Source organism: Aphis gossypii, chromosome X (assembly GCF_020184175.1).
Source record: "Aphis gossypii isolate Hap1 chromosome X, ASM2018417v2, whole genome shotgun sequence".
Taxonomy (NCBI): domain Eukaryota; kingdom Metazoa; phylum Arthropoda; class Insecta; order Hemiptera; family Aphididae; genus Aphis; species Aphis gossypii.
The window spans coordinates 36,126,790-36,154,277 of record NC_065533.1 but is presented as its reverse complement, the minus strand read 5'-3'; the positions used below and the strand labels follow the sequence as shown (position 1 = coordinate 36,154,277).

Here is a 27,488-nt window from a genome sequence, read left to right as displayed (position 1 = left end):
ACCATATACTTAAGAGCCGCGCCCGTTATTCAGTTTCATATATATACATATATATCTAGGCAACGAGCACGCCCGATGATAAAAACGTAATCACTGTCACCGTTGATAAGATAACACGTAAATTCGTAACAAATCACTGGCTGCAATATGTAATAAATACATTAAAATATGATATATTATTTCATGCGTGTAACACAATAATTTATTATTCGAGTGTCATCGTACTAGTTATCGTTAAATGTAAATAATTACACGACAATGACTAATGTCGTAATCGACCGATTTGTTTTTTACGGTCCCTAGTCGGTTTCCTGCACGTCGCTTCGGGTGTTTGTTATGGAGCAAAATGAAAGACATCCTCGACCTGTTGACAGATGACAGAATTGTTTACTATGGCGTAGTGGCCATTAGCTGTGTACTTCTGTTCAATTTGTTCGTTTGGGGGTAAGTTGTGAACACATCAATGCACCACTTGATAATGTATGTACACACACTACGTCAGGATTTTGAAAAATTATTTAAATAGTTTTATAGATAGGTAGGTAGGTACTTGGAACTTTTGTTCGTTTATTTTGAACCGGTTTTTCGTTAAAAGCTTTAAAAGCGTATGCTTGTCATTATAGTACTGTATTTGAAAAAGTTCTTTCGCTTTTAGTATAATATGTTTATTATGTTACTCTGATATTTAGTAGATATAAAACACTATGTAAGGATAAAATATTGCATTACTGCATTTACTGTTTTTTAATAATTGACAAATAACTTTTTTAATTCTTTTCCCTGAGAGGATTTCAAAACAAATGGTGTTTTCTTTTTCTAATTTACGCTTAACATAGCAAATTTGAGTAGGCCAAAACCAATTGTATGTTAGGCTTAATATTAGAGTGAACTTACTCATTGTTTAAAATTAAATAAAGAATATAATAATATTTGTTTTCACGTTGGTTTTTATAAAATTTTTCTATTATAACATATTATGCTCATAAATTGAAGAATTTATATCTCATGTAACACAAGTAATGTTCCTAACTTTAAGTTAATTTATTCTAATATTAAAGCTAACAATACCAAAGTGATTCTGCTGAATAAATATTTACTATTTTGAGCATAAGTTAGATAGAAAAGAAATTATGCGATGGCATCCTCTTACATATTGTGTAATACAAGTTGTGATAATTAAAATTTTTTTCTTATAAATCTACCTATGCAATCTACTTACCACTAATAATGCATTAAAATTTGATAGATAAACTCATTATTATCTCTAAAATATAGAAGTAGTTACTATATCAACAATATTTTTAATCATTTCTAATGCAACAGGTTTTTCTAGCCTAACTTTAAAATTGAAAATGAATTACAAATTGTTGACTTTCAACTGTTTTAATAATATATATGTATACATATTTAGCTAATAAACATTGATTAATAATGGTATTATATTACAAGAAATTAGTGGTGAATTTTTACTTATGTTTTTAATATTTCTAAAACAACTAAATTTTAATATCAAATTTTGACTACCTATCTTAAAAATAAAGTATAAGCTTTGCTTCTATTGTTTGTAGTCAAACTATTATAATAAATAGTATACATTGTTTGGTAATATTAAAATGTTATTATGTTTATAATTAATTAAACTTGATTTGTTTAAAATATTTTATTCTTATTTTGTCTAGATGTTTGAGTTTCATTATTGTTATTATTGCGATTGGTTGTGGATATTACATGTTTGATTATGCCCTTAAGTAAGTTTAATTTATAATCTGTTTTAAATAGTTTTAATAAAAATACTTGCAACTATAAAATATTAAAATGTATTTATGGTACCTTTATGCCCTCCTATATTTTAAAATATTTTTTATGATTTTATTTATTTTACAGATACCAAAATTTAAATACTATTTTTGTGTCGGAGAATAAATTTGATAAGACTTACAAATGTAAATGTAATAATTGCAAAAACTGTATTTCATGTGACTTACATTTAAAATGTCTTAATCAAGAAACACCATGGAAAGGATTATTAATACCAGAACAAATTGATTCTTCAATAGATAAAGTAAATTAATTTTACAGTAAATAATTTTATAATTATTAATAATCTTTATTATTATTTTTAGCTATTATCAAAAATAATAAAGGTATATGTAGAAAGTTGGTATGAAAATATTTCAAATGATCCACATTTTGTAAAAGAAATTAAGCAAGTTGTAAGATTTGCAACAAGTGTTTTGCTTAAAAGATTATTACAAGTTAGTAAAAAAGTTATAAATATTAATATTGCACTAGTATTTGAATCAATGATTGCAAAAATGTCATGAGTCAATTATTTAAAACTTTTGGATAATTAATAAAAACTGTATAATATATTTTAAGAATAAATACTTATTAAAATATATTATCATATACTAATTAATAGTAATTATACAACTAAGGACATTTTTATACTTAAATGCATAGAAACACATGACTAGTATACGTTTTTACTAATATCTCAATTTCATAAAAAATGTGACTCGTGACATTTCTGCAATCATCTATTGATTTAAAATTCAGTAGTTCTCAACCATTTTTGATTCATGTCACCTTTAATCACTAGAATCAAACACTGTGTCTCTCTAACATCAAAATAATAAACAATCTTTGCTGTATGTTTAAAAATTATTCTATTATTAAAAAAAAAAAAACGTTCAAAACGTTGATATTAATATGAATATAATAACATGATGAATTTAAATTTTAAATTAAGTTATGTAATATTATTTTTTTGTCATGAACAAATTATTTACTGTTAATAAAATATTTCAGTTGAATGTAGAAGAAATTGTGTTGCATAAAGTAATTCCAATATGTTTATCACATATAAAGCACTGCCAACAAATAGAAAATGGTAAAAAAATTGCATATCATTATGCTGTCAGTAATCGAAAAGTTGAGATTATGTACCTTAAAAAAGTATCTTCAAGTGTACTGCCATTCATTACACGACAAAGCGATCTTCAATGCATGTATGAATATAACTCTTATTGTTATACAGTTTTTTAAAATAAAATGTATTTCTAAATATTAAATACACCATTATTTATTTTACAGGATATTTTATACTTTATTGCGAGAACTTCTTTCACTTTGGGTATTATTACCAATATCAGATGTAATATGTAATCCAGCAAACATTACTTTTACTTGGTCAAAATTATCCAAATCATCAATTATTAATTCAACAACTACAATAAGCAAAGATAAACAAGTTGAATTTTTATCAAAATTTATTGGTGAAAATCAACATGATACTGTACAGCTTGAAATGCGTAGTATATTTAAAGACTCAACAATTTTATCTGCATTTACAGCTTTTTTGAAAAGAAAAGGTGCTGTGCATTTGTTACAATTTTGTTTAGATGTTGAACAGTTTAACAAGCGCATGTTAAGACCAGAAATATCATCTCAAGAACTTGACATGCTTTATCGAGATGCTTGGGATATATTTTCTGTATATTTCAGTTCCCATTCACCAGATTGTATAAGTTTTGATCCTGAATTAGTAAGTCAACTACGAAAAGTTTTATCTAAAGATGTTATTAAACTTCAAAATTCAAAACCATTATATCAAGCTTACGAACAAACATATTCTACCTTACAAAATAGTTACTGGATAGAGTTTCACAATTCTGATGAATACTTTTCTTGGATATGTGGACCACGTAATATTCCAGAAACTTCATCAAAAGAATCTTTGTCGAATAATGAGAAAAAAAATAATACTTCTAAGATAAGTCATAAACTAAATAGAATTAAAGGAGCTATGAAGTCAAGTACTATATATGATGGCCAATTTGATTCTTTATCTTCTGAATGTGATCCAGAGTATGGAGAAGATTTATCTGTTGATAGTGAAATCATTAACAGTGAAAGAGATTTAAGCACTTGGAGGGTAACTGATGTAACATCAGCTATGAAATTAGAATCTGGATCCAATGGTGGCCAATCATTAGTATTTTTTATTTCAGTAGAGACAGCTGAAAATGATTCAATCAAACAATGGTGTGTAGAAAGAAGACTTGCTGACTTTTATACTTTAAAATCAAAACTTACTGAATTCCATGGAGTATTTGTAGATGCTCGATTACCTTCAAGAAGAATTTTATTACAAAAAACAGAAAATAATGATATTTATGTCCAGTTTCTCAATCAACTATTACAGAAACCTGAGCTTAGGGGATCAGATCTATTGCATATGTTTTTAACGTCTATAGACAATTTTGAAGATTCTGAATCAGCTCTTGGAAGATTGTTAAGGAAATCTATGCCAATTTCTTTGAGAAAAGAACGTGGACAAAATTTAGAATCATTCATTTCTGTATTTATGGCTTCAGTTGAAACTAAACTAAAACAAAGGTATAAATAATATATATTTTTGCAATTAATAATAAATTATTGTATAAGTATATTTTAGGATTTATAATTAGGGTCTAATGATTCTAAGTAAAACATTTTATAATACATCTGCTTTGAATTACAGGTACGAGTGGAAAGATTTAAGTGAACATCTACCCGAAAGAAAATTTAAAATTGCTGAAAATTCAGTTTTTGGTAATAACTTAAATTTAGTTGAAGATGAAAACCAAACACCATTAGAAGGAATATCAGATCAAATAAAATTTCTCTGTGGTCCAATTAACTGTATTATTTTTTTTGGAGTACATGTATACAATATGTCAAATTCTGTTGTTCAATTAATTTTGGCTATACAATCAATGTGTGGCAATATTGTTGATTCTATTATACAACGCTACATCAGTCTTCGTATTGTAAAATCAATTACACCTTCTAAAATATCAAACTTAATTGAATTATTAGAAAGTATGTACAAGTTTCTTCAATATGAAAAAATTTTTAGACTTAATATTATTTTTATTCTTATAGATCTTCTATTTCCCGGTGATGATGCACCACAAAAGACTGATCATCAAATTTCAGTTGAACATTTGAAATTATTGAATAATTCAGTTTTTTCTCCACTGTTGACGTGTTTGTTTCAATGTACACAAAATGCAGTGATGAATAAACAATTATTCTATAGACTTTTAGATATATTGATACCAGAAATGTTTCCAGAACTACGAACACAACTTATCGAACAATTATGATGATAAAACTTTATTGCTGTGATAATATTGAGTGATACATTCCTAAATATCAAAATAAGGTATATAACTTATATGCTTTATAGTTGATTAATAGATTTAAAAGCCTAATTACTTGGATTTTTCATGCTTGTTTGACTAAATTATTATTTTGATTTATTCATAAGTAAATATATAGAAGTCTTTTTTTTAAATTAAATTAATAAGAAGTCAAAATTTTATTCTATTGATTAAAAATGGCTAATTCAATTTGACAAGAATGCATTTTTTCTAAAGTTTGAATGATTATAATTATAGTAGAAAATGTATTTTTTAAATAATATTACCATTAGTGCATACTATATTAGTATATTTAATAATAAAATAAACAATAATAATACATACATTTGACATAATTATAATTTATTTTTAAATCAACATCATTAGGCGTAATACTAATGTAATACAGCAATTTATTTATTATGAATTTTTTATTCCGGTATTATAAAAATAAAATCCAAAATAAAATAAGTATATGGTAGTTGGTAGTTTTATATACAACTCACAGAGCGTTAGTTTACCATTCAAAATTAATTTGAATTAGTTTTATCAAATGTATGTATATAACAGTATGTACATACATAAATATTTAATTTTAGACAGAAAACATATTACTTAAGCATTGTTATCCTTGTAGATTAATATCAATAGATTATAAACATTAATCATGTAGTTTCATATATATATATATATATATATACAAAATACATATATGTATAAATTGTTAAAAATATATTTTAAATATTCTAAGGATATAATTGAAATAAAAACCAAAATGTTGGTTTGAAATGCAATGTTTATTTTCCAAATTATTTTAAAATTAAAATTTGTTAGTATGTTTAAGTGAAGATTTACCAGTTTTTAAGTTTTATCCTAACTAAACAAGTGAGGAAGTATTTACCTGAGTACCTATTTGTCAAAATAAAACAAAAATAAAAATTCATAAAAAATTTTACTTTTCAAAATCTTTTTATTTCAAAATCTATTAATATAAATAAACTAGTATTTCAAAAATATAATAGTATTTGTAATAGTTTTCCATTTAGTTAATTGACGTTTATAATTTTTAAATATTTAAACATATACCAAAGACATTTTCAGCAGTTAATTATTATTTAAATACAAATGTTCCTAAGCTTAAAATCATTAATTTAAATATGGCTTTAAAAACATTATCCTAATTGATATTTAAAAAATATATTAGAATTTATCATTAGAATGAATGTTTTCATTAGATTATAGCATGATGTTATAGTTTGTTTTTGACAGATGATAGATTTATTTTTTTATAAAATAGTATTTTAAAATGAAATAGAAATAATAATACAGTTTATTTATATGTTACTATGTAAACATTGTAAACACATGAATTATACCTGATAAGCTTAAATTGGTTGTATTATATTAGAAGTATTTAAAAGTATTAATATGCATTTATAAAACTAACATTTTTTTATCAATATTATTTGTAGAAGTTTCCAAAACAAAAAAAGTATGGTTCATTTTTAGTACCAATCCACAATCTATTTCAAAAATATTAATTGCTATCTGTACAAAATAATTTTAATTTAAATAAAAAGAGTAGGTAGTAATAATGATTATAATAAATTAGAGTAATGACTTTCATGCATTCACATATTTTTCTTAGTTAACTTTGAGTAAGTACACAACACATTTCAAAATGTTTGTGACTAAAAGCTCAACATTTTTATGCATATTTTGACATTTTTGGGTTTAAAGGGCATATATTTTGATTATAAGAGCATATTTTAAGTTTGTAGTGCATATTTTGAAGGTTTTTTGAAAACCATGTACTTTGCTGAATATTTTTCATAATCAAGGACATAAATTATTATTTTTAATTGTTTCTTTATAATTTATCATAAAGACGATAAAGACTCATTTTATCTTAATTGTGAATCTGTAGATTAGATTACAATAAAGTGATATCAAATTTAGTTAAAACTTGTAGAGAGATAATGTATATTTATTAAAATAAAATATTCAAAGAAAAAATAAAATTTTTAGAGCTATAAATCTTAGTGTTCTATTTTTTTTTTTTTTTTTTTTTTGAGGGCATATTTAACAGCATATTTTTAATTTTTTGATGCATAAGTGCATATTTGATGATGTTTTAGTGCATGAAAGTCCTTGCTCTAAATGTATAATATATTATAATTTCAATCTTCCTCCTGTATCTTTAAAAATCAAATTTTATTATAAACAAAAAATCTTCACTAGTCTCTTTTTTTTCTATTCAGTTACCAAAATATTTGTCTATAATTATTATAAAGTATAATTTTAAAAGTATTATTCATTCATATTATGTTATAGACACAATTTTATAAAATATACTAATACACAATATTAATTTATTTTTAAAAATAAACTTAACCAGTAAAATATAATTTATTATTAATATATTTTTGTACTGCTCACAATATTTCTAAGACGTGTATAATGGGAGTAAAATATCTGTTTATGTATTTCTCGCGCAAAATATAAATTATAATTTTAGACATATCTAAAATGTGAAAATTATCCTTGTTTAAATATTGTACTATGTGATTTATAAGATGAATAATTAATTAACAAAATATCAACAAAAATTTAATATACCTGATTCAAGCATTTAAAATTTATATAATATACATATTGCCAGGATATTCTCACTTAAATCACTTATTATAATCTTCTGAACAGTATAGGGGACATAAGGCCATCTCCTTCCAAAGAGTCTTATCCCTCCAAACATTTCAATACCTCCACCTTCTAAATGGAATTATATGTAAATCTGTGGATCGTGTAAGCTTTAATCAGAGTATAAATATTCAACCAAATGTCCACCTATGCTCAACAATTATTTTAACATATGTCAATAATCATCTCGCTATTAAATATTGCTATTTATCTAAGTTGAGCCTAAGCATAGCCATATAATTAATTACTACTCATAGTAATCAAATTTTCATGATATTTTAAAAGTGACCAAATAATTAATTTAATATTCTGCTGTTTTCATAGTTACATAATAGAACTTCTATCTGTATTAATACTACATGACAAGAAGTTTCTTGCAATTATTTTTATCTAGAATTAGCTACGTATCTGCAGATTTAATAGCATACTTATGTAAACTGTTAATTAACATAGATAAAATTATTGTTTATACTTGTAACTAAAAAGACATTAATATTTTAAAATTTATAATTTTTATTTTTTTTACCTACCTAATAAAATAAATATGTGTATAATTTGGTATCGAACATTCATTTTACAATATTTCATAGTTATTTATTTTTTATTTATTTGTTATATTATTGTTTTCATTTGATTTACTGTTAATTTTGTGTAATATTATTATTTTAAGTTTTAAAATTTGTCAATTTAATTTGGTTATTTAAGTCAGCAAATATGTCAATTATAGCTTGTATTAATTATTTTTATTAAACTCAAAAAAAAAAATAAACTATAACCAATGGTGTATATTATATTATTATACACTTCTTTTTACAATTCAAAATAATAATTATTGAAAGTGTTAATACACTTTTCTTCTTTCAGTTTAATTGAAATTGTTTATGTTTATGAAAACCTAATTGATACTTTTTTTTTTTAAACAAATCGCACAATCTTAAATGTATTAACTTAATTTTCATTATCTCCAAAATCTCCAAAACCTTAAGAATAAAATAATATCATTAGAAACCGGAATTATATGCATTATAAATGTGGTAAATATGATGCAAATATGCAAAGAAATAGATCAATACCTATATGTGCATCAATATACATCGATAGTTATAAACTTATAAAATATGCTCCAATATGTGTCATAAATTTACACTATGTATTAAAAAAAAAGTTTTAATTTGAAATTTGAAAACTCAACAAAACTAGGTGTCGTGAAAAAACCACTAAATTATTGTACGATTTAGGTACCTATATGAATTTAAACAAATAATGACTATGTATATAAAACTATCAACATGAATCGATAAAAATTTAATTAAACTTGCAGCTCATATTTACTATGATACCTATTTTAAAAACCAGATCAAATCCATTATAATTATTTTTTAATATGCTATTCTAAAATGATTTTAAATATTAATTCTTTACTATATTAATTTAATTTGATTAAAGATTCAAGAATGATATTGTCTATGCACAATTACTATATTAAACATATAATTTATATTATTTTGGTAACATAATTTTATGTTTTCAAAGGTTAAATTGAAATTATATATTTACCCGGACAAATAAAATTTTGTATAATTTAGATTTTTATGTTTATTGATTAATTGCTATCAAGATGTCAAGATATTTATAAACAATTTAATTCCAATGTTTTCATAATCATAAATCTAACACTCGAGTATTATAAGAATCTAAGTGGTTGACAACCTAACAAACTATTTAAAATAATCATACAAGCTTTAATGTTTTAATTTTTTTCAAAAATTTTAAAATTATACTGCTGATTTTCATGTTTTTGTTTTGTTTATGGTTATTTAATGTTGTTAATTATATGTTTTGGTATATACAAAAAAAATAAATTGTAATATTATAATTGAAACTGTACCTATTTCATGTGCATTTTATTTTTTCATTTAATTTCTGTATTAAGAAATATTATTTTAAATAATTATTGTATTATTATTTATAAAAATGTTAAGACTAATAATTATTAGTTATTTCTTATTTCTACATGTAACACAGTATGCTACCTATCATATATGTTCATATGAGAAGCAAACTATGATTAAGTATTATAATTTATAAGTTAAATGATATATTATATTGTATATTGGGCTATTCGATAATAATACATATGAATGTAAAACATGTACAACTCATAGTTACCACTTTGAAACAACATTTATAATATAATATATTTATTTCGTAGATTATTTAATGCCAAATGAATCCATTATAATCATTTTAGACCCAATTGATATAATACTCTATATTTATATATAATATAATACCATATATATATTATGTAATAACTGTATGCAAATAAACTTATATATATATGTATGTATGTGCAAAGGTGGGCATTAACTAGTTAAAAAGTTAATTTTTTTTTAACTTTTTAACTTAACTAGTTTAATTTACTATTGAAATAACTTAGCTTTTCACAGTTGATTTAAAAAATCCATCAAGTTAAAAACATTTTGAAAATTTTTGTTTATACGTAAATATTACTATGTTAGTATAAAATAAAAATATCCAATACTGTAATAACACAACTAATGTATAAATTATACAGTTATAGCTGTGTATAATATATACATGATGATATTATGCCGTTCTATACTTATAGACAATATTATGAATTTAAATAACATTCACTCTCTATGTTATTTACTATTTACATACTAATTTAAAAAAATAGATTAACTTTTTTTAAACTGAGTTAAGTTAATATTTTTTTCCATATTAACTTTTAACTTATCGATATTGTATCCTCTTAAGTCTTAACTTAACTTAATTTAAGTTAATTATTTTCATTAACTTGCCCACCTTTGTGTATGTGTATTAATGTATTATGTATATTGTATAGTGTATATGTATGATGCGTTGTAATATTATGACGCTAAATATTTCATTATAAATATATAATAATATAATATATAAAATCTAAATACTGCTGCTCACTCATCACTATTTCTCAATAACAACTAAACGTATAAATTTGAAATTTGGAATAGCATTTCCTCTAATGATCTGGACTAGATCATCTAGATGTATAATAAGAAAGAATTTTAAAGATGGGTTCACAGAGGAATTTTCAATTTGATTCAATTTATCATGAGCAACGTTATTCAAAGTTATATATTTTGTTATGTTGAGCTTTTTGTCGTGGTCTCATACCTACTGAATTAAACTATTATTGAGATTGGCAAAAGCTTAAGCAAATTTTATTAATATCCAGCAACATTTTTTCAAAGAAAAAAACCAAAAATATTCAATATTAAAAAAAAGTATTTGAATTTTTTCCATCGATTATTTTACAACGCTGTAACAGGTGCTGTGGAGGAATATTTGTGTAAAAAAACTTGCGTTGTACGCTTACGGCTTGCGATAGAACATTTAAACATTTTAAACGTAAACATATTTTGATCATTTTTACAGATTATTTTTCACATTGAACCTATATACTGTATCTAAATATACGAGTAATATTCACAAATAACAAAAAAGTACTAGCTACCTATCTAAATTAAAAAAAAAACATTTTTATTGTTTCAACGAAAAAATTATAACTTTAATCTATTTACCTTTTAAAATTTAACTGTTAGTTTTACCGGTTCATGTTGACGTGTTTAGAACCATGTATATACCTACTATAATATATCCATGTACCCGTGTCCGTTGTTCATAAACTTACATATATACATCGATGTATTGACATTGCATTTTAAAAATCTATTTTATATTTTTTTTCAAATTTTCTAATCGAGAATTCGAGAATGATAGATTTAAAATAGGTACTTACCTAACACGTACAAAATTATTAAATATTTATGTCACAAAAATTATTACAACTCAAGTACAAGTGCGTAAAGAAAATCTTGGACGACATAAATTAACATAATACCTATAAGTAATAATAACATCAGATCAGTTACCTACTGTAGTTAGGTACCTATACAATATTATATTAAAAAATATGATATAAAATATTAAAACGCATTATATTAATATGCACAACGGTTAACAAAGTAGTTTTGAAAGTAAAAAATTTCAAAACGATCGTTTTCGCATTAACCTGCTACCTACGTCTTTGGCGTGCGTTAATCGTCGTCGTCGTCATCGTCGTCGGCTCGATAATCGGTTTTACCGCCCGTCTTGGACAAGAGCTTGACGTGCTCGATAACCGTGTGCCGGCTTACGGCTTTGCACATGTCGTAGACCGTGAGCGCGGCCACCGTGCACGCCGTCAGACATTCCATTTCGACGCCCGTACGGTCAGTGCTGACGGCCGTGGCCGTTATGCGGACGCGGCCGCCGCGCTCGTCCAACCGGGCGTCCACCTTCACCGAGTCCAACCTGATCTGGTGGCACAGCGGTATCAGCTGCCACGTGAGCTTGGCCGCGCACGCGCCCGCCAGCCTGGCCACGGACAGCACGTCGCCCTTGTTGCACGCGTCCTCGGCAATCAGCCGCGTGGCCGTCGCGTCCAACCGGACCCGGGCCACGGCGGTGGCCGTCCGCCGGGTTTCGCGTTTTCCCGAAACGTCCACCATGCGCGCGTCGCCCGACCGCCTGTCCACGTGCGTCAGGCGCGGCTCGTCGTCGCCGGACGCCGTACAAACGTTTCTGGCGAGACGGCCGCCGCCGGACGCCGCCGCACAAACGTTTCTGGCGAAACGGCCGCCGCGGTTCACCGTAGTCGTCACCGATACGCTCCGATCAGCGACTGTAACACGAAAATAAAATAGGAAAAACATTTTCGACCGACTTACATTTTGTGTTGTAGGTACCTATCTATTATGTGAGTATGACGGCGCCAAGTGAATTGAGTTAGAAAAAAAAAAAAAACAAAAATCAAAAACTAGTCCACCGCCTCGTCGCGTTTAAGGACACCCTCGAAACTCGCTACGACTTAAAATGTTTGCACATTAAAAATCTGTTTTTTTTTTCTTTTGAGTAAGCGTAAGAACGGGTGATTCTCGAAAACGTGGACGTGTGAGGATTCACGGAAATCGTTCAAAAACCGTGGGAATACTAATATTATAGTTTACGCATCATAAGACAAAACAATATAGTGTGCATTTAATTGTGTGTGTTTTTTGACATCGTCGTGGACTCATGGATCATTAAAAATACATTTCAGGGTCGTAGATAGATTTATTAATTAAAAATATAAAATAAATAAGTTAATTAATAATTAACAATCAGACTTCTTTAAGTAGTAAATACATTTTTTTTTTATCTGTTCGCCTATAACAGTGAAATTGGGTTTATATTATTACAGCCTCGCGGTGAAAAGCCATTTAAGTCGTTATGGCTATTAAGATATCTTTAAAATAATATAATATAAGTAATACGATTACACAGTACAAAGTTTTAAATTTTCATATTTTAAATCAATACCTATAAGAAATCAGAAAAGATCTAAAAAAGTTATACTTTATGTTAAATCACTGATGTTTGGACTATTAACTTAGGTATTCCATCATATTATAAACAAAATGTATATAATTTATTTGCGTTATTGCTATTAAAAATGAATAATTATGACATTTTCATCAAAATATGTTCAACAATTTTCATGTAGGTACGATGTAAAATTTCAAAATATTTTGACTTATTATTTATTTACATAAATATTTGACATTTTTGATTTGTTTTTAGTTTTTTTTTCCAATAAATATTATTGCTAGTGACATTTTAATATTATGTCTTATTAGTTGTTTTTTATTTAGTTAGGTCTTATCTAACCTTCCGAATAAAATATGTCGAGACCAGGACTTGCCATCATTTAGAGATCAATAACCAATAATTGATTTTCTAATAAAAAATATATACATATATGTATAATATATATCCATTCATCCCAATCTATATAAACATTTATTTGATATTTTTTTTCGAATATAATAGTTTAATATAAAGTTTAGTCTTATCTGCAGTTATTAAATTATAATTTTGAGTAATATAATAATTATTATTAACTTCTAAATAAAAAATTTAAAAAATGTTTAAATATAAACATTAAAGTAAAATTATGTACTTCATAATTTTATATCTCTCCTTCCAGTTAAAAAAGAAGATGAGCACACTTCTGGACTTTGGTAAATCCGCACTGCGGCATAAGTATAAAGGTTTTAGACCTTAAAATATTTGTCTTACATTATAAGCAATGCATTATGTGATGTATGTGTTGTCGGAATTACTCATCCGCCGATCAAGATCATTGGGCGATTTGGCATACGAGGAAGATTTTTCATTCCTAAAACATCGTGATACTCAATCAATATTTATTTATATTATAATATTATATTTGTTTGCAAGGCGGCGAGTCGAGTTATTATGCACAAAAACCTATGTAAATGTACCTATTTACCTAATCATAATTTTTTTTAAATAAACCATTATTAGTAAATAGTAGACATATAAAACAAATATCTGAGTAATTCCTATTGGTTTTGAAAAAAAAACATAGATAGGTACTTATCTTCATTTCGAAGTTAAGTGCATTAAATATTTTTTCTTCATATTTACAACCTTAAATGTCAGGGTTTAATTTTTATAAAATTAAGAATAATACTACTTAATCAGAACTAAATTGCAATGAAAAAATATATATACCTATTTAAATATTATATTAAAACTTTTACATACCTATGTAAAGTGTATACAATATGTAAGTATATGTCATAAGCATATAGACAAATAATTTAAATTTTATGCAATTTCACAATCCACCTAGACATTTAGTTAAATACCTAGTCATTTAACTAAATGTCTATTTCAAGTCAGGCAAATAATAAAAGTGAAACATTTTGTATATTATTTAAAAAATTTAACTATATTTGCTATTAATTATTTATTGCTATTTTATATATATACCTATATAAAAAAAACTATATATTATCATATATAATTAGTAATTACTAATTATCAATATATATTTATGATTTAAGTTTTGAAACAATAGTACCAATGGATACGAAATCAAACATATATTTTACATACCTACGTGTTTTACATATCAATGAATAATACATATAGTTTATTTTTATATAAAATAACAATAAATTAATTAATAGAAAATACCTATAGGACATAGGAAGTTAATTTTTTTAAATAATACAAAATTGTTCATTTTTATTATTTGCTTGACTTGTAATAGACATTTAACTAAATGTCTGTTAGGAGTATAGTAAAATTGCATAAAAATTTAATTCTTTGACTATATGCCTACCACATAATATATACTAATAGGATCTTTAGACCTTAAAATTATAAATATTTATAAATAAATATGTACCGTACAGTAGCACACGTGTAAGTTGACGCTATAAAAAATCTTCTAAAAAACATTTTATAATTTGATATTCAGCAATAATTTATTGTACCTATCTATCTACTTCTACTACTTATATCGATGAAAAAATAATATTTAATAATACTAAAATAAATTAAGAATATGAATCGATATTCTATTTTCAACTAATTCTCTGTTTTATTTTTGGTATACACCTATATACTATAAATATTTTATTCTTTAACTAAATAACTAAATTATATTTATACTTATAAGACTTTTTAAAGAATAGTGCAACATTTTCTTGAGTTTTAAGATAGAACTTATATAGTGCAACAGTTGCAAAAATGCCTACATATTTTTCATCAGTTATAAAGAATGCAATAGATAAAATATGAAACTGAATTAAGTGCTGAATCGGTAGAAATAAGCGATATTGACAAGATGTATACATCAACAGAAAATATTGACTACTGTTTGTTTAACAATAATCTTCTTTGACGAGCCGGCGCCAATGTGACACCGATGATACTGTGAGATCCTGTGCAAAATTCTACAAGGCTTTATACATTTTTTTTTAGATTAAATTTAATAATATGCTGAAAATCGTGAAGTAGTTTTGAAATATTATAGCAAATCAAATTTAAAAATTTAAAAATATAAATAATAATATAATAAAGATTTTATATTTTTAGCTTATACTTTTTGGCTACCTAATTGGTCTCTATACTAAGTACTGGCATAATGTGATGTCACAATAGTTAAAAAAATATACGTTTAATTATTTATTTTTATTGTTTCTATTTCAGCATAAAATATTTTTATATTAGTGTACCAAATTCAGAATTTTATGGACATTACTCTTCTATACGAATACGAATGAGATATCAGTTTTGAATTTAATATAGGTAATAGATTAGTATTAATTCAGTAAAGATATAAAATGAGTGTGTAATATTATAAAAATAAACAAATACTTAAATAATCATTATTTTTTGTTTTGTAAGATAGGTCCAATAGACGTTAAGAACATAACTTAGTTACTAAATTATTATTAACAAAAATTGTATTAAATTCAAAATACAAATTTTGTAAAAACGTTTCACGAACGAATAAAAACATCTATAAGGATTATGTCAACATATCAACAATACTAAGCGGTAGAGCTAATGCGGTCATATATCGCGCTAGGATAATTTAACTATTGATTATAAATAATTTTAAGTATCTATCTGATAACCATATTTGATTGACTTTTCGATATTCAAGTATAATATTAGTATATTACTTATAGTAAGCCAACATTTTTTTTTATTCGTTTTAGACTCAACTGCATACGCCCTATACCATTTCTATTTTATCTGTATATTAATATCTACCTATATGTTATATACAATTTACATCATATTACTACTATGTACAAAAAAAAATGTAACCTCTATAAAATTGAAAGAGATAAATTATCATGCAATGATGAGTATAATATATAATTTATTATATTTATCGCTGGTAAAAATTACGACTCAGATATTTTTGAAACTCGCGTCCAGATACATTTAAAAAACGTCATGCATGTATTATGTATTGATTATATTAGTTCTCAAACTAATATACTTACGAATCAACAATCACAATAAACATAAATATGTTACTAAATTAAATTTTTAAAATTTAAAATTTTGCCTGTAATATTATAATAAATAAATTAAATATTTAGTTAAAATACCGTTTTACTCGTCATTTTATATGTATTAACAAACATAATGGCTAAGTGAGATTAAATACATTTTATAATCAGTTCGCTCATCGTTAATAGACCTGGGGATTTTCTTACATCTGAAACTACCTAGGTACTCTGTTAATTATTTTATTAAATTTAAAAGTATAATATTACCAGCATGTTTCCGCTTTTTGTCATTCACAGCGTTTGATATGATGTCTAGTAACTCTTCATCTGAAGCTCCTTCTCGAAGCGGATCTCTAGACCAATATATAGTAAATTCAAGTAATTCAAATTGTATTATGTTTTCCTTATTAGTATATAAATAACTTACTAAACGTAATATAGTCCGATATAGATACATTAAAATTAATTTAAAAATACGGTAATAAATGTAGTTTTTTCTATAAGAATTTTAATTTATTATTTAATTAATTTCTTATAGATTGAAATTTAAAAATCCTGTATTTAGATAATGTATTGATTAACCACGGAGATACTTCAAGCGTATAGAACTGTACCTACACTGTACCTAAGTATACAACATATGACATTTGACTATTATATGAAGTAATGTATTTAGGTAGGTAGTTTTTTATTTTTATGTTTAAATTATTATGGTTTATTTGTTGGTTTTTAAAAATTTTTTATATAGGTAGGTAGCTAAATACCTTAGTATGGACGAGAAGAATATTATTTAAGATATATTATTAATAAAGTATTAAATAAGAACATTATTTTCAAAAGATTCAATACTGTTGTGGTATTTAAACATTTTCATATGATGTACAAATAGTTTTTTTTCGAATAAGAAACTTTTTTTATTCGTACATAATTATTTTTTTTTACAGATTATTCAATAGATGATACTTGTTTTATTATAAATTATTTTTTTTCTCTTAACACATACACTCATTATGTCCATTATATGATATAGATTGTATATTTTTCTTCTAAAAATAAAAAAAAAAAATTGTGAAATGTGTTGATATATTAAAAACGAATTTTGAACGATTATTTGCTGAATAGTGAGTTATTGTAATTCTATACTTTATCTTTACGGTTTATTAGGACAATAGCACTAGTTATTAAGTTGAATATTACATCATTATAATTATATAGGTTTGAATTTAAAACTTATGGTTTTATACTTAAAATTTTAATTTTAAAATATTTATCACCAAAAAAAAAAAAATTTTTAAAAGCTGTTTAGTATTATGTAAAATTAATTTTTTTTAAACATTTTAATTTAGATATTCAATTAATTACTATTCTTTATATACAAAGAAAAATAATTGAAAACTTCTCGTTTGAATTACAATTTAAAACATACCTACATATTGACATAACAAAATAATTTATCTGCTTAACAATTAATTGGTAGGAAATAAATGGTTTTTATTTGAAAAATATTTTTTATCAGCGCAATAGCTAAATAGCACAAAATCTAATTTGTTAGAAAATATTATTAGATATTTATTTATACTATTTTAAATATAATTATATAAGTCAGGGAAGGATGATCACATATAATAACTACCATCATAATCGAAATCGTTATTAAAAATGATTTGCTTTTAATATTTACCTCAAACTAATTTCGTTATTTTGAAATAAGCATGCCTTAAGATTTCCATCTGCCATTAATCTGAGTCGGTTACAGCTATCGCAATAATCTTCGGTCATGGACGATATGAAGCCAATGTTACCTACAAATCCTGGCACCCGATACATCTATGAAACATAGCGTAGTAGTTATTTGTATAAAAACTTAAAAATTAATACATACACACAAATAATATTAAAAAATAAAAGAATGAGATGAAAATGATCAGTATTAAACTAGAAACTACTAAACACCAAATATTGTCTTCTATAATTCTATATTTATTGGTTTTTTAACTATATAACTATATTAAGTGATTTTTGTTTTTTTGAGTAAAACAGTTTTTACAAACAACTTATCACTTACGGAAGAATTACAGATGGTAGAAAATATATTTTAATACATCAAATAGTTATTTTATAGGTTATATATTACATGGTTTTATGATTCAATAATACTAAATTATGTTTACCTTTGAAGTTGAATTTGGCTCATTATTGCAAGGTTCGAAATTAGGATACGACTTCATAATCTCTCGTATTGCCTCTTTATAAGGTACCATTCGCTTTTCGTCCCAGTCATTCATTGAAAAAGGCATGAACTCAATAAAGCGATAACTGATTGTCCGGTGTCTGGTCATTTCAACAAAATCACGTAATTCGTCGAAATTTATTCCTCTCATCAATACGCAATTCACCTACAACAACAACAAAAAACATATCAAACTGAATAATAACAATAACAACAACTACAATCGAACAAAAAATTGTCTTGTTGATGTTACATATCACATTTCTGAACTTCAAAAGAAGATACAAAATTTAAAGGCTCGGAGTTTTTGCTGACAATTTATTTTTAATATTATCATAACTTTTGGTACTATAAATACAAATGCTTTGCACATTTTAAAATAGTGAAAAAAAATATATTTTCAACAAAATCGATTTTGTAATTTAAAAATTTGAAAAATTGTTTATACAATTTCTATTGAATAATTATAATAAAGTTTTTAGATATTACATAATTTAAAAATATTTTGGTTCATTTTATGCTTCTTGTACGATCTTACGAGTATATCGTTTTTTATTTCCTTTGGTTTGATATTCGTATTATGTCAATACAAATGATTCCAGTAAAAATGTTGAAAATTTAATATAAGATTATTCCTCAATGTTTTTAATTTCAACAAATAAAAAACATGAAAAATACAATTATTTTTATAAACGTTTAATGTTCAAATTTACTACAATTTGCAAATTATTTTGAAGGTAAAAATGCATTGCATTTTAAATTTAATATCAGTGGCATACAAATTTCATCTACATGAAATATGTTCAATGTACATAATATTGGAATTTGAAATTCATTTTTTTTCAGAGCCTTAAAATATTGACAAAAGTATAAAAAGAAAACCAAAATCGAATAACGCCAATATAAAAATTATATTATCAATATTGACAAATGAGTGAATTATAAATATGAGAGCTATAAATTAAATAGGAACTCCTACGTCAAAACATTTAAAAATTTTTTTACTCAATTAAAATAATTAATTTAATAAAATATTTCCTATTATAATTATAATTTATATAGCCATATAGGTATTGATACTATAATAGAATTTAATACCATCTAAAAATATTGCGTCTTAATAGTCAATAGTTTTATTCTCATATTAAAATACATACCTATCCTATGTATTTATAACTAATTGCATCGTATCTGGTTAAAAAAGGTTAGGAAATAGGTGAATACGAGTAACAACTATACTTAATTTTATATATACAGTGTATATACGTACTTTAACTGGACTGAATCCTAATTGCAATGCCAAATCGATGCCCGCCAATACCCTTTTCAATAATTGACCGTCTCTTCTAGTGATTTTTCCATACGTATTTTGTTGCAACGTGTCTAAACTAACGTTTAGTGCATTTAATCCAGCTCGTTGGAAATCCACCAAATATTTTGTTAAAGTTAAACCATTCGTGGTCATCGCAATGGTTTTAAGTGTTTTGATATTTCTGAGTGATTCTAATACAGAATACGGAATTTTATTATCTTACCTAATGTTTGCTATATCTGATGGTAATAATTTTAAAAAAACCACTAAAAGTCAATTCATCCTAAAACTTAGACCCAAATGGTTACTACACATAGTTTAATCTAAGCTTTGTCAAATGCTGCCCATATCAAAATCTACTACATAGGGGTTTAGTAAATTCCCACACGAATAACAGAAAGTAATAAGCGGATATATATTATATAAGCTCCTACACAAACAAAAGTTTAATTTAAGTATAAGTTATAGTACAAATTCATAACAGTTCGTGTTCAATTTAAGAAAAAATCATAGATGAATATTTAATTTTTTTAAATGATGACCTGAATGAGATTGTTTTATTTTCGTCTGATATTTTAAAAAATTGTTAAAATAATTGGAAATATTTAATATATAGTGATAGCATTTTTAGTTATTGCAATAAACACAACTTTTTAATAAATATTAAATAGTACATGAATTTAAAAATAGTATGTAATAATTATATTACATTAATGTTTTGCTTTTTACCGGATAAAACATTAAAAATACAAAAATAAATAATTTTTAAAAGGACTAACTTTATTTAAGTTGTTAGTCCTAAGTTCTAAGAACTTACATTTACGATTCACCCACTACTTAAAGGCTAAAAGACTAATAAACTATATTAGCCACTGAATTTACTAAAATATATGTCCTGGTTTTTTTTTTTAGTAGTTACTCTTTTGAGGGATATATATTTAGGTATATAATATAGTTTATATTATGTAGTTTTAACTTCTGGTTTGAAGAATTTCAATATATTATAAGTACATTTACTATTATCTTGAATATAGATTAAAGCTCGAAGTACGATATAGATTATCGTTAACATAAAAACTTAAATTTAATTATATTAATCTTACAAGCTTACCAACTATTTGAATAATATCCTTTTTCACTGTAGGTTCTCCACCAGTGATTCGAATTTTATCGACCCCATATTTGGCAAATAACGAAACTAAACGGACTATTTCGTTATTTGAAAGCAACTTTGACTGTTCCGACAGTTTTGTACCTTTGAGTGGCATACAATATTCACCTAAATAAATTTTATCTTAATTACATTGTGTTTTAAAAGTAATACAAATATTGTATTAATATAATTAAAATTATTTATATTATGTTTTATTTATTTTCATAATACATCATTTTTCCTATAGCATTTTAATTCATACTTAATTGGTCAGCTTTGTATTTGAGTACTAAATAATAGGTATATAGATGTTATTGTTCACTTACATCTAAGATTACAACGTTCAGTCAGTGACACTCGAAGATAATTATGCTTCCTACCAAATGTGTCCGTCAAAATTTCATCAAGTGATGAATTCTAGAAAAAAAAAATGTATTTATTCGTCAATTAGCTCTTGAATAATATAAGTACTAAGATTATTAAAAAATACTAAATTACCCATTGTACATAAAACGAAAATTTATTTTGAGAGAAAATGAACAGTATGGTCTAATTAGTTTGAATATATAAATTGTACAATAATTTCGAAATTAATTTTAATGTTTTTATGTTTAACATTGATGTAGTACAAATAAAAACTGTTTATAATAATATGCTGATATTTGAATCTTCTAATTATTATTTTTATGTTAAACCTCAATTTCAATTTATTTGTTTAGTAATAAACTTGTTTAGCTTATAAAAAATATATATTATACTTAAAATAAAGTAAGTATTTAACTTGAATTATTAACATTTACTGAAAATAAATAAATTTACTTAAATCTTATACTTTTTATGATTTTTTATTAATATATTTATTGGCTCAGATTGTTTATATATTCATATATTATAATATAATATACTGTATATACTAAGTGTTTTCCAACCTAGGGAGCGTATGTACATTGCTATTTGCTGGAGAGGCGCAATCTCGTCACCACGAAGTAAAATTTGTATTTATTAAGTTATTTTTATTTTACAATGTAAGAAAAAAATTAAAAATTAATAACGATCGGATTTAGATAAAGATTACGAGTTTTTATATTTTATAATTTTTCTATAAAAAAGTATTCATTTTCAATATTGTTTATTCGTTAAGTACTTATATAAAAATGGTGACCAATTTTTTCAATTTATAGAAGGGGGCACGAGACTTAAAGGGGGGCATAGTCGCATAGAATAGAAGAGGTTGATAACTACTGGCATAAATGTTTGTATCCTTTTAAAAGGTAAATCCTTTAAAAAAACATACGTGACATATACTTTTTACTATTATTTATTACGTGATAAATATTATTAAATATTTTTATCACCTAAATATAAAACAGTACAATATGTTATATATTATTTAAACTTATACTTTGCCAATCTATATTCTTTCGAATTACAAATCTATGTAAAAGATATACAACTATATAAGATTATGAATGAAAAATGATAATCTTAATTATATCAATTTTATCTTATATCAAATAATATATTTAATTTTTTTCAAGAAGTACCTACGAATCATTTAAAATTAGTCTTAGTGGTTTGTATCTTACAATCTTATATTTTTTTCCTCTCTTTTTAGATTAGTAAAATTATTAAAACTTAAACGATTACCTACATTACAAGCATGACTAGGTACATAATAATCAAATTTTAATTATGATTATTAAATACTTACTCAAGTACTTATGACTGGTTTACAATTGAAAATCTCGATTCCACTCAACTTTTTTTTTACAGGTATCTATATAAGCTTTTGAAATGTTTAATATACCTACTATAATAATATTGACTATCATAAAACTATAACGCTAATACGATAAATAAGCCGTGGCGCTGTGCTGTACGCAGGCTTAGACAAAGCAGATAACAAATTTGGCAGTAACGTTGTATCGAGAGTGTTTGAAACTTTAAAGTAAAATTTTCATCAAGTAGGTAGTATAGTTTTATAACTGATAAGAAATACGTTTATCTAAAAGATATGGTAGGTAGGTATAGGATTATTCGTGATCTAACAAGGCTTGTTAGAGTAATAACCTATTTGTTTTTGTATTTTTGTCATACATGTGTATAAAAAATACCGCTTTGCGGTTGTTCAATAATGCCACTTGCTAAAATCAGTTATGTAGCAGACTGTACACATACCAAATTTTTTATCGCCTGTAGTTGGATGCCACGTGTAGGACATAAAAGTACAGTTAGAAATTAGTTATTACTATTGTTCGTAATAATTTTCGACATTAAATATAAACACATTATATTTGTATTGCTTAAAAGTTAAAAATACATAAATTCGTTTTCTCTTGTACTTATATTATAAATTACGATTTACAGCACGCTGGCTATAATATTTTAAACATTAAACCAATTTTAAACATATTATACATCTCTACGTGTTGTAAGTACGTTTTGTGAGTAGGTAGTATAATAACATTGTATGCAACTATTAAAACAGCATAATATTAGGTACCTACCAATCCGAATACTTACTTTTGTCGAAATCGATTTGACAGACCACTTGTTCTTACAAATTGTACTCAGCAACATTGTGTAGAATTTTACCAACGATATTAGTATGTAACTGTATTGCACACGTCTAGAGAGTTGTAAGTGCTGGGCAATACTGTACAACCGGTTACCATTAGATATTATATTGAATTCTGGTAACTTGACATATGAACTTCGACGTAGTGCTTATCTCACGAACGACTAATATGGTTTCTGTTTACTTTAATGTCTATCAATCTTTATTTAAATACAATATTTTCTTAAAAACAAATAATCATATAATTATCGAATTATCGTATTTACTTACTATTATATATATATATATTTATTTATATGTCTAGTTATTTGAGATCAATTATACTTGCTTAATGATTTAGCGATGTGCTTTTGAATAATCTGTCAAACAGTATAAGAAATTATATAATATTATTGAATGGTTCGACAAATAAGATTCCACTAAAATAAAACATTAAAATATAGTGATTTTCGAAATACCTAGTTGTACTTATTCAAGCCTTATTGCTTATTAGTAACACTGAATCAACTAGTAATACGTTTAGGATATATTTTGTTTTACATTTACAATTGTACGAGATTGGTACGATATAGATACCTACAATAAAAATTATAAAAATACTAATCAATGATGACAACATATTTCACAAATAGATTTCTTACACATATGATAGGTTATCAACATTATTAGATAAGTTAATTTTACAAATAAATTATACAGGTATTTTACTTAACAATATTAATATCTAATATTATGCATTAAGAAATAACATTATATGTATACCTCTATTTATTACCTATTTGACAACACATTTAAGATTTTCAACCTTATGCTATCTACCAACATAAAATACTGATGAACCATGCGAAAATATTTGATTTTGAAATATTTAATGTATAATCATAATTTAAGAAGAATACTATTAATATTATTTTTTTAAAATATAAATAAATAGTATAGGTAATTAATAATAAATGTATATTGGTACCTATGGTGCCTTTCTATATCGCTTTCGTATCCTAACGAGCATAAATTTGACAGTAATATAAAATTATTTATATTTTATATTGACATAATATTATTGTTGTAAAAATTAAATAATGTAAATCTGTAGTTAAATTTTCATTTAATAAAACTGTTTCACTATATATTTTTGAAAACCATAATCAAAAATTAGGGCAAAATTTATTTAATTCTATTTAACGAATTTCTCTGTGATAAGAATTTTTTTGATGCCCATACTGACTTTATGTCATGAAAATTTCATTGTAATGATTTGCCATTATAATATGTGTATGAATTAATGTAGAGATTTCTTTAGTAGATCGAAACGAAAGTGATATTTGGAAAGTTTAGATGAAAATACACAAGAATGCCTATTAATTATTATTATTTAAAAATATTTTTAAGCATATATCTGATCCTAAGTCTCCCTATATTATACGATTTCGTCAGCTTTTACTATATTATATCAATAGTTAAGGCCAAATGTCATAACTCACTAATATATCATTTTAGATAAAACATAATATTTATCAACAAAATCATTTTAAACCTAATAAATAAAATATATTGTTTTAACTTGTGTTATTGATAAATTAGTAATTTTAAATAATTGAGCAGTAAATTATTATTAAATTATCTTTGTTTTTGTCCTAGTCGAGGATTACATTATTTGACCACGTAATTATTTTAATTAAAAGTGATTTGTTTACCATTTGTTACTATATTTTTTGTCATATAAATATTTTTATATAATTAAAATATTTAAAACTATTATTTTAATTTTATAATATTTTCTATCTGTTTAATTAATAAGTATTGTCATTTATTTGCACTCATGTCAATAACATTTACACTCCGTCATTATAATAGGGAATATTTATTATCTACAGTATAACTACACTGGTAATATTTTATACTATAATCACTATCATATTAATCGTGTTCACTAGTATCTACGTTGTTATGAACTTTATATTTTAAAACATTCTAAAATTCCAATTATTATTTAAATTCCAATAGTACTCCTAAAGTTCAATGATTCATAAAGAAATTTTATAAAGTTTAGTATTAAGGTCTATGCAATATTATATGCCTTACAAAATTTTTTACTATTTTATCGTTGAATTTCGACGTTAAAAAAAGGTAAAATAAAATAATTGTATTACTCCAATTGAATTATAAGTTACAACGCTTGGTTAAAAGACACGAAATTTTTTTTAAATTTATAATATATTACATAGGTATCTATATATTTTTAAAAAGTTAGGGTTACAAAAGTTTCCCTTTTACTAACCATTGATATTATAGTTATTAGTTACTAAATAAAATACGTTCAACTAAATATATTTTAATAACAAAAAGAAAGTTAAAATAACTCTGCCTTAAGAAGACACATTCACCTAGGTATTATAAATATTTGTTAATTGGTTTGAAAAAAATTGTTTTTTACGACTATACGATGGACTACGATTATGTTGTCTACACTATCAAAAGCCAATTACTTAAATAATAAGTATCTGAGCTTAACTTCTAAAGTCATGATGCAATATAAATTGTAATACCTGCATGTTAACTCAATTGTAGTAGCTAATAAAATATTATATTATACCTATAAAATCGTAAAAATATGGTTATTTATTATCAAAATAACAAAATACTCGATTAGGTATGTAGAAGTATTTATTTGTTTACTCAATATTTCAATTATTAATGTTTATCTACTAGAATACTAGATGTCCAAGTATATTTACTAAGAATAATTAGATTTGTTTTAAATTTTTAACGTTACATGTGATTAATGTATTATGAATGAGATCATTTACTCAAATAAGCAAGTTTAGTTAATAGTTAATAACATTTACTGGTATAAACTATAATTACCTACATGTTTAAATGTGGGGATAAATTATTTTAAGTAAATTAAATTAAAGTTTTATTATCAAGAAACTTATTAAATGTAATAATTTTTGTTAATAATAGTTTAAAATTTAAGCTAACTAAAAAATGTTTGTTATAGGTACTAGAAACATTTTTTCTTAGTATTAATGATGCTCAATTACAGTCAATAAGTACTCGAAACTTTTTTAGACATACTTTTCAATATTAAATACTGGACTATAGTTCATAGGCAGAACTGGTGCAAGCTATTTTGCCGCCCTGAGCTAAATTATAAATGCCACCCTGTGAAAACTAAATAATTGCTAAAATGCCGCGCATGGGCATTTAGACAAAAATTGCCGCCCTGGGCCATCGCCCAGGCCACCCCTACTTTTTACCGGCCCTGTTCATAGGCGTAATCAGAGGGGGATTAAGGTTCTTAAAATATCCTGAAACCACTCAAATATTTCCCAATTTAGTCAAGTCAGTATTTAGACTTTATATGTCATTTAATATTTTTAGCCCCTCTCT

General features: G+C 24.7%; 2 protein-coding genes across 7 annotated transcripts; one reads left to right on the top strand and one right to left on the bottom strand.

Moving 5' to 3' along the window:
- Nucleotides 1-119: 119 nt before the first annotated feature.
- LOC114128487 (sorting nexin-14-like) lies at nt 120-14,049 on the top strand. 2 transcript variants are annotated; one of them, XR_007606387.1, is made up of 9 exons: nt 120-444; nt 1,680-1,748; nt 1,885-2,062; nt 2,124-2,255; nt 2,812-3,011; nt 3,097-4,401; nt 4,526-4,866; nt 4,930-5,212; nt 13,966-14,049. XR_007606387.1 is itself a non-coding variant. In XM_027993012.2 (8 exons), the coding sequence occupies exons 1-8, from the start codon at nt 347-349 to the stop codon at nt 5,151-5,153; spliced, it is 2,547 nt and encodes an 848-aa protein (XP_027848813.1). In that variant the 5' UTR covers nt 120-346; the 3' UTR covers nt 5,154-10,105. The 2 variants fall into 2 exon arrangements, 1 of the variants encoding a protein (XP_027848813.1); XM_027993012.2 differs by lacking the exon at nt 13,966-14,049 and having other exon boundaries at nt 4,930-10,105.
- LOC114128518 (uncharacterized) lies at nt 11,878-24,638 on the bottom strand. Of its 5 annotated transcripts, XM_050208091.1 has the most exons (11): nt 24,554-24,638; nt 24,366-24,454; nt 24,041-24,295; nt 21,844-21,934; nt 21,476-21,643; nt 20,323-20,555; nt 18,994-19,218; nt 18,504-18,649; nt 17,090-17,175; nt 12,583-12,621; nt 11,878-12,540 (listed from the first exon to the last, which is right to left on the bottom strand). In XM_050208091.1, exons 3-11 carry the CDS (start codon nt 24,095-24,097, stop codon nt 11,996-11,998), a joined length of 1,590 nt encoding a protein of 529 aa, XP_050064048.1. In that variant the 5' UTR covers nt 24,098-24,295; nt 24,366-24,454; nt 24,554-24,638; the 3' UTR covers nt 11,878-11,995. The 5 variants fall into 5 exon arrangements, 4 of the variants coding, with proteins under 4 accessions (XP_050064048.1, XP_027848843.2, XP_027848858.2 ...); XM_027993042.2 differs by having other exon boundaries at nt 11,878-12,621; nt 24,554-24,637; XR_007606389.1 differs by lacking the exons at nt 24,366-24,454; nt 24,554-24,638 and adding an exon at nt 14,058-14,157 and having other exon boundaries at nt 12,461-12,540; nt 24,041-24,276.
- Between the last annotated feature and the right edge of the window lie 2,850 nt (nt 24,639-27,488).